Source organism: Ochotona curzoniae, unplaced genomic scaffold, assembly GCF_017591425.1.
Source record: "Ochotona curzoniae isolate NIBS_2020 unplaced genomic scaffold, NIBS_Ocur_1.0 contig_3432, whole genome shotgun sequence".
Classification (NCBI taxonomy): Eukaryota; Metazoa; Chordata; class Mammalia; order Lagomorpha; family Ochotonidae; genus Ochotona; species Ochotona curzoniae.
The window spans coordinates 11,136,457-11,155,613 of NW_024465859.1; the positions used below are offsets into that span (position 1 = coordinate 11,136,457).

Genomic DNA, 19,157 nt, shown 5'->3' on the forward strand with positions numbered 1-19,157 from the left:
TGTTTGGGTATGCCCTCTGTCTTTCCTTAAAGCATTCCTTTATTGTAGTACTCAGAGCATTGTTTTCTTATGTGTTCCTCACTGGATTAGCAGTTTCTTAAGATGATAGATACGTCTTTTTGTTCCCAATCAAATTAGCCTAGCATGTAGGTATTTAATTAAAATAAGTGTAGAAGTGTTCAGCTAATGTTTACTTATTAAAGAATAAGCCCTTTTGTTTTCTAAATTATTTTTCAGATTCGATACATTTCTCAGACTCAAGGTTTACCAGGAGAACAGTTGTTAAATGTGGGTACAAAATCCACGAGATTCTTTTGTAGAGAAACAGATATGTCTCATTCTGGTTGGAGATTAAAGGTAATGCATGAATAACAATAACAATAATAATAATAATAATAATAATAGAAAAATAATTTCCTGTATGGCATATGCATGGATAATACCTTCTGTGCCCATTTTTATTTTATTGTATTTCTTCTGAACTTTAATTTTTGACCTGTCCTTTAAGAAGAAAGTTGGTCTCAAAATAAATTGTGCTTATTCTCTAATGTGACAGTATCATTAGTAACTCATCTTACATTTTTAAAGCCTGGAATGTATTTGTGTTGTGGTTACCTTCTCCACTCAGTTCTACTTTGTTAAGTTGTATAGAACAGGGACCAAATCATACTATGAATCTAAAGTATGCTGGGGTCTGTGGGATTGGTAAAATCGTAATGATTAGTTTTATACCTATCGGTTACTTTGTTTTGCTGAGCCTATATATACCCTGTGAACACTTCCTTGTTTTTTAATTCAATATTTTAGTATAGTTTGAGAAAGCATTTTGATTTACATGATAGTAAAAGGCTTAAAGACTACTAAATAGAGTCCAACAAATAAAAAATAAATTATTATAGTCCAACAGGATAATAAGAAAGGGCTGCAAATGATCATCAAATGAAAAGATGATTACTCTTATACATTTTTTGAATAGTCACAAGTCATTAAAACTAGCAGTATCTAATCCCTGTCAGTTTGAAAAAGATTTAAAACATAGCTTAACAAACCGTTAATATTTTTCTTTACTGCCAAGCTGTTTTGAATTTCTTTATCTTTTGAAAAGCATTTTTTTAATAATTACTTTTTCAAATGGAAAGTTAGATTAGAATAGTCAACACATTAGAATAATATGCCAGGTTTGAAAGAAATAGAAATTCCATAGTGGTGGATAATAACCTGTTATTTTTTGTTCTTTTGATATACGTATTAAGACACTGGAAGAACATGAGGCAGAGACAGGAATGAAGTCAAAAGAAGCCAGAAAGTACATTTTCAACAGTCTCGATGATATAGCGCACGTGAGTACCACGGTCAGCTGCTGCTCCTACGTGCTCAGTCGGGAGATTGGACAGGCAAGCTTCCAGACACGTGCTGCCTGTTTTCTAAGTGTCTGTAGATGTGGGTTCTACGTTCTGCAAGTGAAGTTGATTCTAATATTTCAACCTCTTGTTAATTAGTCCTCATCAAACTTTTAATTATGCTTTTTTAAAGTACGTTTTTTTAAATGAAGAATTTCAGTAGTTCTTTCTGCCGTATTTTATCAGAAATGAATTTTTACTTAATAAAAAACTTATTCTTGCTTGGAATCCTAATTGCTACCTCAAAACATTTTGAGGATTTACTGTGTTAGTTCTTCTTCTTTTTCCTGTTATGATTTTCTTTTCAACTGTGAGGCCTTCATCTACACCTTTCCCTATGATGGCTTGAAATTTTTGGTTTTTTTTTGTTTTTTTTTTAGGTGAACACAGTGATGGATTTGGAAGGAAGTGATCTTTTGGCTGAGAAAGCTGATAGAAGAGAATTTGTTAGTCTGTTGAAGAAAATGTTGCTGATTGATGCTGATCTAAGAATTACTCCAGCTGAGACTCTGAACCATCCTTTTGTTAATATGAAACATCTTCTAGATTTCCCGCATAGCAACCAGTATGTAACTTACTTTCTAATTCTTTAAAGTGGAAAAATAATAACTATAATATCTGTTAAGTTCGTTAAATTGAAGTGAACTAAGACAAAAGAGGCTAAGCTAACTTGCCGAAATTCTCGGCCTAGTTCGGTGTAGAGTATTTGAGCATCTGTCTGAATTGCTGTGATATCATACTGAAAACAACAGTGAGTGCTTCTCTTTCCAGGTCACATTTTTACACTGGTAAACGGGTGTATATAAAAGGAAATGGTGATAGCTTTTTTTTCTAAGTCACCTTTCCATTTCTGTACACCTTCAGAGTTCGGTCCTCTTTTGAGTCCTGCAAACTCCACTTTACATTTTCCTTCATACCTTTTGCTTTCTTTTTCCCTCTTTCTTTTGCTCTGCATTCCAGTAAAAATAGAAGATTTTTGTGGGATAGAAGAGAAGAACAAATGCTGAAACTCTAATGACCTGCTCAACTATGCAAATTCGTTTTTGTTTGTGTTTGTTTTTAAATTTGAGAGTCAGACCCAGAGTTTCCATTGCTGGCACTCTCTGGGTGTCTGCTTAGGAACTCAATCCCGCCTTCCCATATGGGTGGCAGGAGCCCAGTCCCCTTAGCTATCACTGCTTCTGCATTGGCAGGAAGCTGGAGTCAGGAGCTGGAGCCGGGCAATGAACCTAGGTCCCGCAGGGTGCAGGTCTTCTGACTGGTGTTCCCTGCCTGAAGCAACTTTCACAGATTCTTTGAACCCCAGATGTCTTTTTAATGGGATGAAGAGAGTTAATGACTTAGAATAGCTTCAGTAAATGGTGGTTTTTTTTTTAAAGATTTATTTATTGCAAAGTCAGATATACAGGGAGCAGGAGAGATAGAGAGGAGGATGTTTTGTCCAAAGACTCACTCCGCAAGTGAGCACAACGGCCAGTGCTGTGCTGATTCGGAGCCAGAAGCCAGGAACTTCCTCCAGGTCTCCCATGCAGGTACAGGGTCCCAAAGCTTTGGCCGTCCTCGACTGCTTTCCCAGGCCACAAGCAGGGAGCTGGATGGGAAGTGGAGCTGGCAGGATTAGAACTGGCACCCATATGGGATCCCGGAGCTTTCAAGGCAAGGATTTTAGCCGCTAGGCCACGACGCTGGGCCCCTGTAAATGTTTTAGGAAGCATAATGAAGCACGCACAGGGACAATTCAGTACTCATTGTCACAGTTTGACCTTCAGCGTGGTAATTTCATAAAGGCCAGTTATTTCTCCTGCCAAACACTTAAAAATGTAATAGCTTCCATGTGTAATCACTTTGAAAATAACGTGATTGCCATATTTTTGATGTTATTTTAATTGTGCGATATTTACAATTTGAATAGGAGTCATAAAATTGTGTGCTCCCAGAAAGTGTTTTCAGTTGCTTTGTTGTTGTTTTAGTTTTTAGTCACTGCAAGGAACTATCTGACACAAGCTAACTTTACAAAACCAAGAAGTTTACTTGGGAGGCTTGAAGTCCGGCAGCATAGAGCGAGCGCTAGGAATGGCCTCATGGTTGATGGCTGCAGCTTATACTGGGAAGAAGAATTAAACCACTAACCATAGATCACTGGGGACACCCAAAGTATAGGTTCTGTGCAGCTTCCCACTAAAGTTTCCTGGGAGGTGGTGAGTAACTCGGATGGAATTCCAGGCTCCTGGCTTCAGTCTAGTCCAGCGCTGGCTGTGTAGGCATTCGGGGAGAGAACCAATGGATAAAAGATATCTGTCTCTTTCTGCCTCTTTTTCAAGTAGTTAAAAAAATATTTAAGCATAATAAAAAGATATTCTAGATACTGTAAATACTTTTGTTTGGTTTGAAATTGAATCTTACAGGACCTCTAGTTAGATATAAGCAGATCATTCAAAAATCAGAGTTTTTCTTTTAGGAACTATTTTTTTTTGTTATTGTACATTAAACTATATTAATACCTTTTACTTTTCTTTTGCAGTGTGAAGTCCTGTTTCCATATTATGGATATTTGTAAATTTCACCCAAATTCATGTGACACAAATAATCACAATAAAACTTCACTTTTAAGACCGGTCGGTTCAAGCAGTACTGCTACGCTGACAGCAAATTTTACTAAAATTGGAACATTAAGAAGTCAGGTAAAACCTTTCCCATAGTTAATCATGTGCGACCTTGAATTTTTTGATTCAATTTTTAGCACCTTTTGCTAATGAAACATGTCAAGTTTTGGCTCAGCATTTTGAAGCTGGAAGGCTGGTGAGATCTCATAATGACCATGCCAGTAAAGCCGTAAAATTTCAGGGCCACTTTTGGAAATTGGCTACTAAAATTCATATATCCGCTTCCTGTCCTTCTCAGTGGAGTAAGGAGTTAAACTTTACGTTAATTAGTTTTCATTTTCTGAGTGCTTTTTTATCCTAGAATTTTTAGGACTTTTAGGAAATGTGTTTGGTTCGCCTTTGCGGTGCCCAGTGTGATGTGTTGCACGTTGGCTGTTACAGGCATTGGCCACGTCTGCTCACTCAGTTGTGCATCACGGAATACCCTTGCAGGCAGGAACTGCCCAGTTTGGGTGTGGAGATGCTTTTCAGCAAACACTGATCATCTGCCCGCCAGCTATTCAAGGTAAGTCTTCCATTCAAATAAAGACTTTGTGTTTTCATGTCCATTATTTTAAAACAGATAAACGACCTGTTCACTAATTGAGTCGCTTGGTTTTCTGCTGCATTCAGTGTGGTATTTGAACTAGATGTAGGCTGTTCAGTTGCCGTGAGATTAGTGACACACGTTTCTCTTTCAAGTTCTGTGACAGTCCTTAACAAAGTGAGTTATAGAACAGTGGTAGTTCCAGTAGAGCCCAGCATGATAAAAATGCGTTAGTAGAAGTTACTGAGCTTTGAAAGTATTGGTATTACTGCAATAGACTTCCAGGTGAATATAGTCTGTCTGCTAATACTAGACATATTGAAGTGATTGCAAATTTAATTAAAATTTTGATCAAAAGAATTTTGCTCAAAATGTTATAGTCTATTGTTATCCATTGTTGATAAAAAAATAAATTATGTACTGGCTTGGTTTGATTCCCTTCTTTCATTAAGAGCAAATTCAATGTCCCAGTGGAAGCAGGCACTGGGCAGAGTGGTTAGGTAGGTTGCTGCGTGGGACTGCTGTGTCCCATGGCGGAGTGCGTAGGTTGGAGTTCCAGTGCCACACCTGATATCAGTATCCTGTTACTGTAAATTGTGAGAGGCAGCAGATAATGGCTGGGTCCTCACTACACACACTTACTCCTGGTCTTGAGCCTGGCACTGCCCCAGCTACTTTAGGCATTTGGAGAATGAACTAGCTGATAGGAGATCTTTCCTTGTTTCATGTATCTTTGCTTTTCAGAAATAAAAATTATGTGTGTGTGAGTGTATATGTATTTATTATCCATTCAAATTGGATGAGTGGCAGAATATCTTTATAGAAACTATGAATTAGGGCCCAGCAGTGTGGTCTAGCGGCTAGAGTCCTCGCCTTGAACGCGCCAAGATCCCATATGGGCGCTGGTTCCAATCCCGGCAGCTCCACTTCCCATCCAGCTCCCTGCTTGTGGCGTGAGAAAGCAGTCAAGGACGGCCCAAAGTGTTGGGACCCTGTACCTGCGTGGGAGACCTGGAGGAAGTTCCTGGCTCCTGGCTCCGGATCGGCACAGCACTGGCTGTTGCGCTCACTTGCGGAGTGAGTCTTCGGACAAAACATCCTCCTCTTTGTCTCTCCTCCTCTCTATATATCTGACTTTGCAATAAAAATAAATAAATCTTAAAAAAAAAAGAAAGAAACTATGAATTAAATCACCAAGAAGTGGGAAATGTCTTAACAAATCTTAGAGGACAGTTAGGTATGTGTTTCTACTAAACTGAGCAGAATAAGCCCCTTCCTGAGTCCTGTTGCATTTTATTGAAATATTTAAGCAACATAAAAAATTATGTAAGGCAGCAAGTTTGACATGATTCAGTAGTGACAAGAGGTGTTATAACAGGTTACATCACAGTTCCAGAGACAGATATAGAGGGAGCGAGGGAGGGAGAGGACTTTGATCTGCTGGTTCACACCCCAAGTCGCTGCCACGGCTGGGTCTGGGCCAGACCAAAGCCAGGGTCCAGAACTGCATCTGAGACTCAGCTGTGTGACAGGGGTTCAGGCACTTGAGCCATCTTTCTGTATTTTCTCAGGCCCATTAGTATGGAACTGGGCCAGAACTGGAGCAGTCAGGAAAGTGGAGTCCGAGGCAGTGGCTCTCCTTTGTATCACAACACTGACCCTCTGATGCTAGTTTTCATCAATTAATCGAATAGTATCTTGAAAACATATGATTTCAGTTTCTATTTAATTGCACAAATTTATGATCTATACTAGCAGGTAGATTCTTTGTTTCTAATAATCTCTTTTTATTTTTTTCAAGATTTATGTATTTATTTCAAAGGCAGAGTTACAGTGAGAGAGCGAGAGCCAGTGTCCATCCACTGATTCGCTTCCCCAAATGGCTACTGTGGCTAGGGTTTGACCAGCCTGAAGCCAGGAGCCAGGAGATTCTGCCGGGTCTCCCATGTGGGTGCAGGGGCCTGAACAGTTGACTAATTATCTGCTCATCAGAAATACAGCAGCCAGAGCTCAAGCTGTGTTGGGATCCTGGCATAGCACATGGCAGCTTTACTGACTAAGCCACAATGCCAGCCCCTCTAGTAATCTCTTCTCAGTATCACCTGAATATACAAATATATATCACAAAGACAGGGCAGTTCCTTTTATAACCTACCTTCTGTTTATATCATATATGAGACATATCTTTTTCTTTCTCTCTTACTCATTTGTTTATTTAAAAGGCTTAATGACAGGGAAGGAGAGTGGGAGAACAGTCTTGAATCCTCTGATTTACTCTCTAAATGCCTGCAATAGCCAGGCGAGGTCGGGCTGAACCCAGAGGCAAGGGACTGTGTCCAGGGCCTCCACGTGGTTGGCAGGAACCCAAATACTTGCTTCATCCTCTGCCGCCTCCCAGGATGCATCCATCAGCAGGGAGCTGGACCTGAGGCAGAGCAGCCGGGTCTCGAACCAGGCACTTTCACAAGGAGTGAGTGCATGGCTGAGACTCAGCCTGCTGTTGTCACACTCCTGCACTGTGAGGCAGGCTTCTGGAGAGATTTGAACATTATTCTGAAAACATTTCAACAAAACAAGACATATCCTGTATATTTTTATATTGCTTACACTTGATAAAAAAAGTAACTTTTGTAGACATAGCAGCACTTGTAACAATGACTTAAAATTGGAATAACAGGGCCCGGTGCGGTGGCGCAAGTGGTTAAAGGTCCTCGACTTGCACGCCTGGGATCCCATATGGGCCCCGGTTCTATTCCGGCAGCCCCGCTTCCCTTCCAGCTCCCTGCCTGTGGCCCGGGAAAGCAGTCGAGGACAGCCCAAAGCTTTGGGACCCTGCACCCACGTGGGAGAACCAGAAGAGGCTCCTGGCTTCGGATCGGCATAGCATAGGCCGTTGTGCTCACTTGGGGAGTGAATCATTGGACGGAAGATCTTCCTCTCTGTCTCTCCTCTCTGTATATCCGCCTTTCCAATAAAAAAAATAATAAAAATCTTTTAAAAAAAATTGGAATAACAAAAAGATAAGATTTAGTCCCAGACTGATTAACCCATTAAATGTCAACAGCAATGCTTTTGAATTAGAATTAAAAGTGACGGGAAACAGAATATTCACTGACTTATGTAACAAGTGCAGTTGCAGCAGGACAGATAGGTGTTGTAAATACACTCTTTCCTCCTTCATCTCTTAGAAAGGAAACCCTTCTCTTTAATCCATCTGTCTCTGTAGAAATTTTGTATATAGCTTCTTTTTTTTTTTAAGATTTATTTATTTTTATTATAAAGTCAGATATACAGAGAGGAGGAGAGACAGAGAGGAAGATCTTCTGTCCAATGAATCACCCCTCAAGCGAGCGCAATGGCCGGTGCTGTGCCACTTCCCACGCGGGTGCAGGGTTCCAAGGCTTTGGGCCATCCTCGACTGCTTTCCCAGGCCACAAGCAAGGAGCTGGATGGGAAGCGGGGCCATAGGGATTAGAACCAGCGCCCGTATGGGATCCCGGTGTGTTCTGGACGAGGACTTTAGCTGCTAGGCCACGCCGGTGGGCCCTTTCTTTTCCTTTAGACACTGAAATAAGTGTGCCATTAAAAAGTTCGAAAATCCTGGAATTTTCTTCTTTTACATAAGCCAGCATATTCATTGACTTGTAAATTTGTGTTGCCTTTTGCTTCTGATGTTGAACGTAAGCTTCTATCACAATTCTAAAAAAGAAAATGCTAATCCTAGCTAAACATTGGCATAAGAAGAAAAATATCTGTCTGCCAGGCTGCTGGAGTGTTGCGTCGGAGGGACCTTTCCTCATCCTCTGCCATAGTGACAGGGACGCTTTGAAAAGTTAAAGGTGACAGTAGCCGGCTCTTAAAGAAAGTGAGGAGTTTCCTGAAACATAAGTTACTCAACTTGTAGTATAATCTTAGCAGAAAGGGTGGCTTTTATTTAAAAAGAAAAAAAAAGGATATATTTTGACACACAGAGAGAATGAATGAATGAGTAAATGAATGTTCTGTCTGCTGGTTTGATCCCCAAATGGCTACGGCAGCCGCAGCAGTCAGGTCTGGACCAGGCTGAATTCAGGAGCCAGGAACTCCATCTTCGTGCCCAACGTGGTTGACAGGGGCCCATCCTCTGTTGGTTTCCCAGGTGCATTATCAGGGAACTGAATCAGAAGTGGAGCACACTGTACATTACAGCTGAACTGACTACACCGCATGCCTGCTCCCAGAAAGTAGCTTTAGAATAATTTTTGGATGGTCTGCTACAAGATCATTGGGAAAGTACCTTACACCCCCAATTGAATCCTTGGATAGTGTTATGAAAATATGATGTGTGGAATAGGTTTATAACACCAGTCAGAATCTCTTTACATTTCAAATGATTGTGTAAGTTAAATCAGAGGAAGACTTTCTTTCATATTTGATAACTGTTCTATTTCATAGGTATTCCTGCAACACATGGCAAACCCACTAGTTACTCAATAAGGGTAGATAATACAGTCCCACTAGTAACTCAGGCCCCGGCTGTGCAGCCACTTCAGATCCGGCCGGGAGTTCTTTCTCAGGTTAGTAATTGTTCTTTATTTTTGTATTTGTGTTGTTTCAATTACACATAATTAGATGCAACATCAATTTGTAAAATATTAGCCTATACTTTTGGGAAATAATAAAAGTGGCTTGGATGGGTATACATTCCTTATTGTATGTTACTTTAACTTTAATAATTGTTAGTTTCTGAGTTTAAGATCTGTTGCTTGTGACTTACTAGTTTGCTTTGTTTTGCTGTGGCAGACATGGTCTGGTAGAACACAGCAGATGTTGGTACCTGCCTGGCAACAGGTGACACCCATGGCTCCTGCTGCTGCTACACTCACCTCTGAGGGTATGGCTGGATCCCAGAGGCTTGGAGACTGGGGGTAAGTTGAGGACAAATGTACTTTCTTTGAGAATAACTTGGAAGGTAGTTCTTTGTAAAGGAAGGAAGAATTTTATTTTTCTGAACTTTTCTTCTTAGGAAAATGATTTCACACAGCAGCCATTACAACTCAGTGATGCCACAACCTGTTCTGACCAATCAGATAACTCTGTCTGCACCTCAACCAATTAGTGTGGGCATTGCCCATGTTGTATGGCCTCAGCCTGCCACTACCAAGAAAAATAAACCATGCCAGAACAGGTTGGTATTTGTATTTTGACTTTCTGCTACATTTTGCAAATTAATATTTAAAATGAATTTTGCATGTACACTAGAGGGTCACTCTGTTGAATTCAAAATGACCTCTTTGATAGCTTTATTACAAACACTAAGCCAGCTCCCTTCTCAATTTCTCAGAGGTATTTTGGTAAAACTAATGGAATGGGAGCCAGGAAGAGAGGAAATAAATGCTTTCAGTTGGTAAGATTGTCTTTATTGCCCTTTTGACTTATTATCTACCTGTAATGTAGCAATTCTAGATATTAAGATATTACCTTTACCAAAATGTAACTCATTAAGTGTATGTAAATGCAACCTATACTGTTTCTTGAGATATATTTTGTATTTCCAAAAACTTCACATTTCGTGTATTAGTGTTATACCCATGAGCTTGAAGAAGTGGAGATTTGCATTGATCTGTAAGATATTATGGAAAAATGGCATTGTATATGTTTTGATGATAAAAATTTCAAAATATTCCTTTGCTTTCAGGAGTAATGCTTTACAGAATACCAATATCCCACATTCAGCATTTATTTCTCCAAAGATAGTAAGTGGGAAGGATGTCGAGGAAGTCAATTGTATAGAAACACAAGACAATCACAACACAGAAGGAGAGGCAAGAGATTGCTGTGAAACATCCATCAGGCAGGACTCTGATTCGTCAGTTTCCGACAAGCAGCGGCAAACCATCATCATCGCAGATTCCCCCAGTCCTGCAGTGAGCGTGATCACAATTAGCAGTGACACTGACGAGGAGGAGACCGCCCAGAGACATTCACTCAGAGAGTAAGTGCCTGGCACTGCTCCGGGATGGGATGGTAGTGCCCTCTGCTGTGCTGGTTCCCTCTCGGGTCAAGCTTTCAAATTAGGCACTGGGTTCTAGAAAGAAGGAACGTCTTAAATAATATTGAGCATGATTGTTATAGCATGTTCCCTGTATTAAGAAGCTCTATGTTGTTGCCCGTGTAGGTTATTCCTGGTTTGTATCCTTAAGTAAAGGTTGTAAATTTTGGCTGTCTGAAGGGTATCTTCTCATTTTGACCACATTTTCCCCTTTCCTCTTGCACCAGATGTAAAGGCAGTCTAGACTGTGAAGCTTGCCAGAGTACTTTGAACATTGACCGGATGTGTTCACTGAGTAGTCCTGACAGTACTCTGAGCACCAGCTCCTCGGGCCAGTCCAGCCCGTCCCCTTGCAAGAGACCCAACAGGTGAGAGCCGAGCCTAAGCAGGCAGGCTGCTGAGCAGCAGGCCTCTGACTGCTTTGTTTCGGTTTGAATTAAACACCTGCCAGTCAGCCACAGTGACTCAACCATGTGTTGAACATGGTTTTTGAATGAGCTCACTTTTTAGTAGTTGCTTTCTTTATTATGAAAGAAGTGAGAAATTGAGGTTCTTCATAAATTATTTTTAAAAGGAATCATTTTGATTGTGTAAAGTTGCACTGTCAACTCAGCTGCACAGGTGACTGTTGTAACTGAAGTTGGGAGTAAGTACATATGTTGTAGCAAACATATTTTGCCTAATAATTGCTGGCTGATCCATTATATAGATAGTATCTGCTGCGATTTTTTTCTTTAAACCAGTGACAAATGTTGCACATGCTTCCCGTACTTATTCCCTTGCCAAGCTTTCCTCTTGGCCAGGAACATGCATTGTGACTTTAATAGTAAACTTTGTAACTGGCATGATGCACTAACATATCATGAAATACATTTGATTTCAACTTTTAGAAACTGTTTTTCAGTGATAACATTTGAAACGAATTTTTTTTAATTTCCTTTGTTTTAATTGAACGCCTGAAAAGCTGATCTGCTATCCACTGCTTCGTTTCACAAATGCCCACCCTGGGTGACACTGAACCAGGAACTCCACCCAGGTGTCCTGTTACGATGGCAGGGCGGCAAACACCTAAGCCACTTCGCTCCTGGAGCAGCGTTAGCAGGAGCAGAGGAACCAAAGCTTGGACAAGGTGCTCCAATGACTTCACTGCTCAGCCGATAACTACCTACCTCCCTCAATTTTTGAATCTTAATTTTACATATTTGTCATCCTTTTTAACCTAGGAGAAATAAGATATCAAAAATGTTTAGTAAATTATATACAAGCTATAAAGGTGTTTTAATGTGTCTTATAATTTGCTTATGTGATTTAGAAGTTGATAGATACCAAAGGTACACACTAAATTTTATGTGTGTAAATAAATGTACACACATAAAATTATAAAATATTTATCTACTTAAAAATATACATGCACATATATGTAAAAATGAAATACACATATTAAAAAATGCCTTTTGCGGGGACAGACATTTCGCTCATAGTTCTGGTTAACATAACTGAGTCTCACACTGGAGGATTTGATACCTGGGTCCAGCTTCCTGTCAGGCAACAGTGACAGCTCCAGGAGCGGGGTTCCTGCTATGCCTGCGGGAGACTGGACTTAGCTCCTGGCTTTAGCCCTGGGAGTAAGCCAGTGGTTAGAAATGCTCTCTCCGTGCTTGGCTAATTCATAAGTACCAGAAAAAATTGAAAGCAAAGCAAAGATGCTTTAGATTAAGAAATGAATTTAGATTAAAACAAAAAACAAAAATTGAATGATCCGTGCAGATAAAAACATGTGAAAATGCTGTAGGAATCCTAAGGAGAGAGGATTTTTCAGGACTCAAGAAAAGAGCCCTGCAAGAAAAGGGAAATAAGGGCCTTTGTCTCTGTTATCTCTTCTGAGAGATGGGGAACACTTTGTTATAACTGCTTACTTAAAGGGACTCACCACAGAAGGCATAGATTGTTTTTTTAAGATTTATTTATTTTTTTTGCAAAGTCAGATATACAGAGAGGAGGAGAGACAGAGAGGAAGATCTCCTGTCCAATGATTCACTCCCCAACTGAGCGCAACGGTTGGTGCTGCGTGGATCCAGAGCCAGGAGCCTCTTCCAGGTCTCTCATGCAGGTGCAGGGTCCCAAAGCTTTGGGCTGTCCTCAACTGTTTGCCCGGGCCACAAACTGGGAGCTGGATGGGAAGTGGAGCTGCCGGAATTAGAAACGGTGCTCATATGGGATCCTGGCACATTCAAGGCAAGGATTTTAGCCACTAGGCCATGGCGCTGGGCCCAGAAGGCATAAATCTTGACAGAGAATTTGATCTGGTGAGGTAACCTAGTGGCTAAAGTTGTTGCTTTGCATACACCGGGATTCCAGGGATCCCATGTGGGCGCCAGTGCATGTCCCAGCTGCTTCGCTTCCCATCCAGCTCTCCGCTTTTAGCTGTGGCCTGGAAAAGGAGTCGGGGATGACCCAAACCCTTGGGACCCTGTACCTACGTGGGAGACCCAGGGAAAGCTCCTGGCTTTGGATCTGCTCAGCTCCAGCCGTTGTGGCCACTGGGGAGTGAACCAATGGGTGGAGGGTCTTTCTCTCTGTCTCTCATGAAGACATGAACTTCACTCTGTAAATCTGACTTTCTAATGAAAATCAGTAAATCTTTTTTTTTTAATTTGATCTGAATAATCCAAATTCACATGCTTATGTTTGTGCATGTTTTAGAAGGAACAGTGTTTCTTTTGTTATGTCCCAATGAATGAACTTGAAATTTATAAAGAAATTTTATGAACTGTATTGCTGAAAAGGATTATGTCTGAAGATCAAGAAGTTAGATTGCAAAACAAAGTTCTTGAATGGGCAATTAGATTTAACAGTCTTAAGAGTTTTGGAAGGCTTATATATCTGTGAAGCAAATGATACAGGATAAAGAAAAAGATGTAATTAAATATAAAATATCAATCAAATTCTCATTCTCACTGTGCGTTAATCTTACGATTTTCAAGTCACTATCATGTGAAGTAGTTGGAGCCTGGGTATTACTTAGCATTAGATTCAATGTTGTAAACAATATCATTCATAAAAATGCTTTCTTGTAGTATGTCAGATGAAGAGCAAGAAAGTGGGTGTGATACTGTGGATGGTTCTCCGACGTCATCAGACTCCTCCGGGCATGACAGTCCATTTGCAGGGAGTACTTTTGTGGAGGACAGTCATCAAACCACAGAACTGGTGACCTCTGCTGACCCAGAAACCAAGCCAGCTGTTTGCACTGTTGTGGTGCCGCCAATGGGACTTGAAAATGGCCTAACTGCCGAGGAACATGTGGCTAACACAGGTATACCGAGTCCTCCTGTTTTCGAAATTGTCCTTCTAAGTCTGAATTCAGGAAAGCCAGGGACCCAGAGCCAATGTGCAGTCTGACCCTGCTGTATCTGTGGGACAGAAGAAATCTCTTCTAATATGATCTGGTACTTGGACACCATCAACTCCCCTTTTTATTTTAATTTTAAGGTTCTCAAGTCACTATTGTATGAAATATCTAAAGAAATGCATAATTTTATTAGAGAAAGAAACAGCATCAACTTTCTCATCATTTTTGTTCATTGCCAGATTCTATATGCCAGCCGTTAATAAAAGGGCGATGTGCCCCTGGAAGATTAAACCAGCCTTCTTCAGTGGGTAATCGTCACCAAAAATTGCCATCAGCATTCCAGCAGCAACATTTGAACTTCAGTCAGGTATCTTTGTGAACATTTGTTAAAAATCTTGTAGGATTCAAATGAGTTTTTGCTTGATGAAAAAATTTTTTTTCATATATGTGTTTTTTAAAGATTTATTTGAAAGGCGGAGTTAAAGAGAAAAGGGAGAGGGAGAGAGAAAATGTTCCATCTGCTGGTTCACTCCTAAGGTGGCTGCAGTGGCCGGCACTGAACGAGGCCACAGCCAGGAGCAAGGAACAGGAGCTCTGTCTGCATCTCCCGTGTGGATTGGCAGGAGCCCAGACACTTGGGCCATCTTCTGCTGCTTCTTACATGCCGTTAACTGGGAGCTAGAATGCAAGTGAAGCAGCCCTGACATGAACTGGTGCCCACGTGGGAGGCTGGTAATGTGTGAGTAGTGACTTTGCTCACTGTGCACCACAGCACCTTGCCCTGAGGAGTGCGGGCAGTGTTGATATTATTATAATATATAATAATACATTTCAAGTTGTAATACCTGTATCTATCGTATGATTGGTATTTTTCTCTTCTCTACTTAGAGCAAGCTAGTTCTGAGAGATCCAAGTATGAATTATCGGTTAAAGAGAGTGTAGTGTAATGTCCCTTTCTCCCTGTTCTTTTATGTTCCATGGTATTCAGTCTCTTTTTCTTTGTGAATAGGTACAGCATTTCGGATCTGGGCATCAAGAGTGGAATGGAAACTTTGGGCATCGAAGACAGCAAGCTTATATCCCTGCTAGTGTTACCAGTAATCCATTCACCCTTTCTCACGGAAGTCCCAATCACACAGCAGTGCATGCCCACCTGGCTGGAAATACGCACATCGGAGGACAGCCTACTCTGCTTCCTTACCCATCGTCAGCTCCCCTCAGTAGTGCTGCACCAGTCGCCCACCTCTTAGCCTCTCCATGTACCTCAAGACCTATGTTACAGCACCCAGCTTATAATATCTCCCATCCCAGTGGCATAGTTCACCAAGTCCCAGTGGGCATAAATCCCCGTCTGTTACCATCCCCAACCATTCATCAGACTCAGTACAAACCAATCTTCCCACCACATTCTTACATTGCAGCATCACCTGCTTATACTGGATTTCCATTGAGTCCAACAAAACTCAGCCAGTATCCATATATGTGAAAACTCAAAAACAGTATATTGAGGAAGCTCAATGATACAAACATTTGATTAAAAATAAAACATGGTATTTAATAAATATTAGCCATGGCACAAGAAAATTATTTTTGAATCATGTAGACTTGGGTGCAATTTAAACAACTTTGAGCTTTAAAAAAACTCACTTTTAATGTGTTTTGCACATTTGGTATAACTTGTCTTTGGTCATGTTATCTTCTTATGTAGTAACTATATAGACAGGTGACTTATAGGAGCAGAAGTCCAGTTTTGCTCCTGATATTTTTTATAAAATTGCCTTCTAACTAGTGCAAGACACGTCCACATTTGGGAAGCCATTCTGTGTACAGACTTAGAGCAAATGATGCACATGTGTCAGAATTACAGCATACAAGTGAATTGTATTACCCGTGTCTTAGTGTATAAATGTTGGTCACTTACCTAAGAAATTGAGCTATTGTTCTTTACATTTGCATGTGTCTTTTGCATGGGCAAAATATTGCCTAGACTTTGCTCTTAAATGTTGTTCTAATAATCTCAGCTGCATTGTAAACCGTTCCCACACATAGTGCCTTAAATATTTGAGGTTGTTAATGTTATTACTTATATATAAATGTTGAGGACTGCAGCACTTAAACTTCAGATCTATTCTTTCATGTTCTTTTGGTAGAGTAATGGTCATTTTTGGTTTTGTGTGGTATGATTTCAGGTAGCGGCTGCCTTTTCCTTACTAAGAAGGCAGCATGTTTGCTATAGCTGAATTCTGCTGTCTGATTTTTTCAGAATGATCGAACGTCAAGAAAAGCAAGCAGTTAATAGTGCTTAAGAAAATCTGATTCAGTATCTAATGGATAGTTGATAACTGTCACAGCACAGCATTTTATACTGTTAAGTGAAACTGCAATACAATCTAAGTTTATTTTGGGGAGTGTTTGCTGTATAATTGGACTTGATGAAATGTTTAGAGGTGCAGTAGGCATGACTTTGAGTAGATAATGAAAGAAAATGCAAAATGATCATTGATTCATGATGTGGTTTCATCTTAGCTTGGGCAAACCATGCAGTATTTAATAACTAGTAGCAGAATATTTACTATTGAAGCTTGAAAAGATGTGAGTTCTTTGTGTGCAATTTTTCATTTATGCATGTGAGAGGGATTTTTTTTAAAGTATTTTTACATTGTAGTATTTGTTTTGCTTGTTGGTGGTGTTTGCTTATTTAATACATTCCGTCAGGGACAGAAATTACATGCTTTTTTTTCCTAGGGAGTGTGTCTGGGGTTCCCCCCAATTTTTCTTTCTTTCTTTCCTCCTTTTTTTTCTTTTTTTGTGGTGGTAGTAATGTTTAAATGAAGTTGCTTTTACAGCACCAAAGACTTAATCATCCATTTCCTATATAAAAGGTAGCTACTTTTTGCATAGACCTCAAGTATATTGTAGTATAGAGGTGGAATTTAAGGAAAGGTATTAAACTGAGGCTGTGTTTTAGCTTACAGGCAAGTAATAAATTGTATCATTTATCTTGAATGTATCATAGATAAGCTGCTATATAACGATTGCCACTTCAGATAGCTGTGAAATTAGGTGATTAACTAGTTGTTATTTAGCCTTCTAATTTCTGTATAAGCCTAATTACATGAAATAGAACTTGGGGTTTGATTTTTTTACTTTGCTTTTCTGTTTGGAGTGTCATTGTAACTACTGTATTGTAAATGATGGAAAAAATTGCATATATTATTTTGGGTGTGTTATTTGCATCAGTATTTTATCTCTTAATGTTTGTGCTCATCACTGCATATGAAAAACTTGGATGTATCAGTGTAACTTAATTTTTTATTTTCATACTGGCATTGTAGACACTTGAGAAAGCTGTATCTTGCAGGCTTGACTTAACTTTTTTCCTTAAAAATCTGGAATATAATCCTACAGCATTTACTGGAATAAATAGTACAAAACATTGGAGTGTAAAACTCCGTATGTTTAGGATTTGCAGCATTTCTTTGATAAATGAATTGCATACCATTAGTACAGCATTGACAATAAGCTAATAATGGATAAACCTTTCTTTACTCCATTAACACAAGCAGTGTTTTATTTAATAATCATCAATGAAATAAATGTGCCTGAAATTGATTTTAAAAATTTACAGTATTAGGTCATAAAACAAAAACCAGCAGTACGTTTTCAGTCACACTGAAAATGAAGGACTTAATTTTCCCCACAAGTTTCAGTGTTTTTAGTAATCAATTCTATGCATTTTATATAATATAGAAGTATATATATAATACACATAAATAAGTAGCCTAAGATTAATTTAAAAGATTATTTACATATGATAAATTTATGGAGTCACTATTTAAGTAAATTTGCTGCCCTTCACAGCCTTCTGATTTTATTTATGTGGTCCAGCAGGTTGCTGGTATCCGCTTACTTCTTGAAAGTTTCATAAACTCCAAGTGCAAAAGATTGATTATCTCACAGCAGGTACAGACCCGTGCAGTTTTCTTTATGTTCCGGGTCATGTTTCCTACCCTAACATGCCGTTTTTGCTTTACTTAAGTTTTTAGACAGGTTACCTTGTTAAACTGACAGTAAGTGAAACGCCTCACCGTTTTCATGATACCATACTGATGTTTAACAGCTAAGTACATTGCTCTTAATTAACTACAATCAGGGCCTTTTAAATGTGTTTCAAATTTTTAAGTTTCCAAAACTTGCTAAATTTTTAGTCTGTCGACAAAAAAAACATCTGAATCTATACCATTTTTAAGAACTTTTTTGTCAGATTTGTTTTTAAAACTTTCTTAAATAAAACACTGCATGATTTCCAAGTTGCATATTTGCATACTATTTTTTTAATTTGCAAATTTTATTTTGATCAAATATATGATACTTAGTTGTTTTCTTCAGAGTGTTTAATTACTTTTACTATATCTGCAAACTTCATTTTTAAAATCTCTTGCTAATTTTAAACATGGTTTGTGTTCAGTGGAAGTTAAATCATACACTGCAAGGTGTAGGAGGATCTGTTTTAATGAACCCGATGATATAGATTTGATTATCAAGTTTGAAAACTGTTAACTGTTTAACAATTTTAGACTTGTGGCTTTCTTTCTTTGGATGGTTTGTTTTTGCTTTTATTCTATGCTACACTAGTTTGCCATGTAGCAATTGCACTGTGCAATATTTCAATAAGGACTGGGACAATTTTTATGGATGTAATGTCTATTACGGTTTGCGATAGTATTTCTCTCTAGTTCTCAGTGATTTAAATGTGACCAAGCCTTCTGTACTTTGTCACACAAAGCGGGTTTTCCAGGTGACTATTTTGGTGAGTGTCAAAATAAGAATTTATGGTGTATTACTGTCGATTCACTTTGAATTAAAATATATATATTGCAGCAAACAGCTTGTTGGCTTTTTTTCCACAGGATAACTGTGGTTTGTTTTCCTTGAATCTTACATTTTCTTAAAGATTTTTTTGAGGCAAACATTCCCATTCATAATGCGCAGATGGAGAATAAGGTATGGAACATGAGGCTTCAGAAGAACGTGATTTTAGCAGGTCAGTTTAAGTCACGTCCTCCAATAGCAGCTCATGGTGTCGGGACCTGACGTCAGTGGTGGGTCAGTGGCAGCAGCTTTGGGGAGCACTTCACCAGAACATGACTGAGAGTACACACTGATTCACAATCTCTGTCCCTCG

General features: G+C 39.4%; 1 protein-coding gene across 3 annotated transcripts in view; it reads left to right on the top strand.

The window, feature by feature from the left end:
* The window catches only part of HIPK3 (homeodomain interacting protein kinase 3), an 88,189-nt gene extending 69,332 nt beyond the window's left edge, over window positions 1-18,857 (top strand). For 2 of the 3 annotated variants that reach the window (XM_040980064.1, XM_040980063.1), the window contains exons 4-16: window positions 238-357; window positions 1,254-1,340; window positions 1,781-1,965; window positions 3,922-4,081; window positions 4,445-4,568; window positions 9,024-9,145; window positions 9,372-9,496; window positions 9,595-9,756; window positions 10,267-10,563; window positions 10,848-10,988; window positions 13,698-13,936; window positions 14,212-14,339; window positions 14,982-18,857. In XM_040980064.1, coding sequence (XP_040835998.1) covers window positions 238-357; window positions 1,254-1,340; window positions 1,781-1,965; window positions 3,922-4,081; window positions 4,445-4,568; window positions 9,024-9,145; window positions 9,372-9,496; window positions 9,595-9,756; window positions 10,267-10,563; window positions 10,848-10,988; window positions 13,698-13,936; window positions 14,212-14,339; window positions 14,982-15,458 — 2,367 coding nt within the window. In that variant the 3' untranslated portion in view covers window positions 15,459-18,857. Of the gene's footprint in view, window positions 1-237; window positions 358-1,253; window positions 1,341-1,780; window positions 1,966-3,921; window positions 4,082-4,444; window positions 4,569-9,023; window positions 9,146-9,371; window positions 9,497-9,594; window positions 9,757-9,912; window positions 9,976-10,266; window positions 10,564-10,847; window positions 10,989-13,697; window positions 13,937-14,211; window positions 14,340-14,981 lie in introns of all 3 variants that reach the window. The other variant, XM_040980062.1, reaches the window with a different exon arrangement.
* Window positions 18,858-19,157: the final 300 nt, after the last annotated feature.